This window comes from Seriola lalandi, unplaced genomic scaffold (genome assembly GCF_002814215.2).
Source record: "Seriola lalandi dorsalis isolate HSWRI2012SDOR001 ecotype SW California unplaced genomic scaffold, Sedor1 jcf7180001963458, whole genome shotgun sequence".
Classification (NCBI taxonomy): domain Eukaryota; kingdom Metazoa; phylum Chordata; class Actinopteri; order Carangiformes; family Carangidae; genus Seriola; species Seriola lalandi.
In genome coordinates, this window is record NW_019434126.1 from 1 (window position 1) to 2454 (window position 2454).

General features: G+C 39.9%; 1 protein-coding gene across 1 annotated transcript; it reads right to left on the minus strand.

Moving 5' to 3' along the window:
- Positions 1-31: 31 nt before the first annotated feature.
- Positions 32-1991, minus strand: LOC111647629 (phospholipid-transporting ATPase IG-like). The gene is made up of 5 exons (XM_023397290.2): positions 1730-1991; positions 1455-1635; positions 1254-1356; positions 1005-1150; positions 32-685 (listed from the first exon to the last, which is right to left on the minus strand). The coding sequence occupies exons 1-5, from the start codon at positions 1969-1971 to the stop codon at positions 611-613; spliced, it is 747 nt and encodes a 248-aa protein (XP_023253058.2). The 5' UTR covers positions 1972-1991; the 3' UTR covers positions 32-610.
- Between the last annotated feature and the right edge of the window lie 463 nt (positions 1992-2454).

The following is a 2454-nucleotide window of genomic DNA, read 5'->3' on the forward strand; positions in this document are numbered from 1 at the left end:
GAATGACATATTTCCCCTCACCAAACAGACATACCAAAAGATTATCAATTATCTTAAAAGGATGATAACTGTGTTAACTACTGCTCTAATAAATGGATGTTAACTACTGCTCTATTAATAGATGTTAACTACTGCTCTAATAAATGGATGTTCCACGTCAGGAGCATTTTTTTTAAATGAACATAGTAGCACAAAACACTGTATATCTATACAGGTTTTATAAAAAAAATAAATAAATGAACCGATTTCTCATTAATAACCTAGTGAATTCATCAATGTGATCCAAACTGTAATCAGGTCATCTAATCCAAATACTTGTAATGCATTGTTAAGTTATTGTGTTTGTAACAGCGCGACTTCACATTCGAAAGGCATAGACACGTCCTCAAACGATGTACCATGGTGGCAGAGTATGACACACATCTGTATTACTTTATCAGTGCTATGCAGTCAGTGTATAAACATATCAATCAGAGCTCAAACATCCCAGGGGCAGTGAGGGAGGGGCAATCTGAGGGAAAGAGTCTGGCATTCAGGAGGACGAGGACATGTGGATTCAAGGGACACTGCCTCCTTTCATGTTCAGAACATCTTTGAACCTCAAAGGGCCTCAGGACGTACTCACTTGCTGGGAATAGCCGCAGAAGAACTGGTACAAAAACTGAGGTAAGATGAAGCAAAGGTTCTGCAGAGAAAAAAGAGAAAGAGAAGAGGCTCTCACAATAATGGATAAAAACATCAAAGGACATCAAATGCATACCTAAGTTCCCACATGCTTATAATGTAGGTACAAAAAAAAAAAAAAAACATTAACCTGAGTTGAACCTACAAATCTGTCTATCTTGTTAAGAAGATTGATTCTGTCAAATTTGTGTTTCCTCGCCGCATTGTCCTCAAATCAAGTGAGTATGTGGCTTTGGTTGGGAAATGCAAGCTTGGCTGAAACCCAAAGCAACTTCTTAGCCTGAAGACTGATAAAAAGTTAATTTGACTGAAACTCCTACCTTGTAAAAGAAATACTGCACCAAGTGTGCAATGCGAACATAGTAGAGATGCCCATGAGCCAACAAAAGTTTCTTGAGGTGCTTCAGTTTGGGGATGGCATAATCACTGTTCCTCACTGCCTGCCGACCCTCTTTACCCTTAATACCTGAAAACACCAATAACAAATAATTACACACAACCTTTACCAAAATGTTACCCGCCCCTCTATTTGGAATTAATTATAGATCTGGTGGCCTGAGATTTCTTACCAATTCCAACATGAGCTTCCAAAATCATGCTGACATCATTGGCACCATCTCCAATGGAAAGAGTGATTGGGCTGCCTTTAGAGTTCTTCACCATTTTAACTATCTGTAGATGGAGCAAGAAAGAGGGGCAACATAAAACTCTTAAAATCATCAATTCTTTAATGAATTCATATTTTCCACATTTTAACTGGTTGTTCTGACCTGTGCCTTTTGTAGAGGAGCCATGCGGCAGCAGAGCACAGTTGTGCAGTTTTGACAAATCTGCAGGAACAGGTTCTTGTAGCGACTTGAGTTGGATTCAGAGGAGGAGGAGTTGAGCACCATTGACAGAGTGGCTCCATCTATAATGAAACCATAGTCTTGGTTTGCCGAAGACCAGGTCCTACAACACAGGGAAGAAGAATGGGATCAAGTTTCATCATCAATAAGATTTAGTTTGGTTAAGTAAGAGCAAGTCATGACATCTGGGTACTAACCTGGTGACGCCTGCCTTAACTGGTGGTGCATCCTGCACAGCTTTCTTATGATATTCAATCAAGAGGTCATGCAGCCGTTCCTCACGCCTCCTCCCTCCATCCTCCAGAGTGCGCACTGTCAGCTCCAACAGCTCTGTATTTCTCTGGAACAACCTACAAGCATAGCAGGTAGACTTTGCCGTCTCCATCTTGTCCCCTGTCAGGACCCAAACCTTCATGCCTGCCCCCTGCAGAGCCTCCATGGTCTCTGCTGCCTCCTCTTGAAGCCTGGGGGATAACAACAATACAAAGGAAAGAGACACAGGAAAGATTATTACACTGATACTGAAATCCGAACAAGGCTGTTGTTTTTCTCAAGCAAATATCAAATGAGGATGAGAGTGTCTTCCCTCAGACAGAGGGTGTCACAGGGGGCTGTGGGAAATATGGTCACACAGGTTCTCTTCACCACAGTTTCATCTGTCGATACTAAATGTTCCATATTCACATTATAATTAAAAATGTTTTGCGTGTGGTAGCACAAAAAGAGCACTAGTATATTAAAGGGGATATACATATCCTTTTAGTCAAATAAATTGATAATACATACATTACACTTTGATATAAATTAATTAATTGTAAAAGTATGTCAGATGAAGTGCATTGATGCATCCTGATGCAATAAATTGTTCCATCACATTTGTAGCCTTCTAAATTCAACAATACTTATAAAAAAAAAAAAAAAA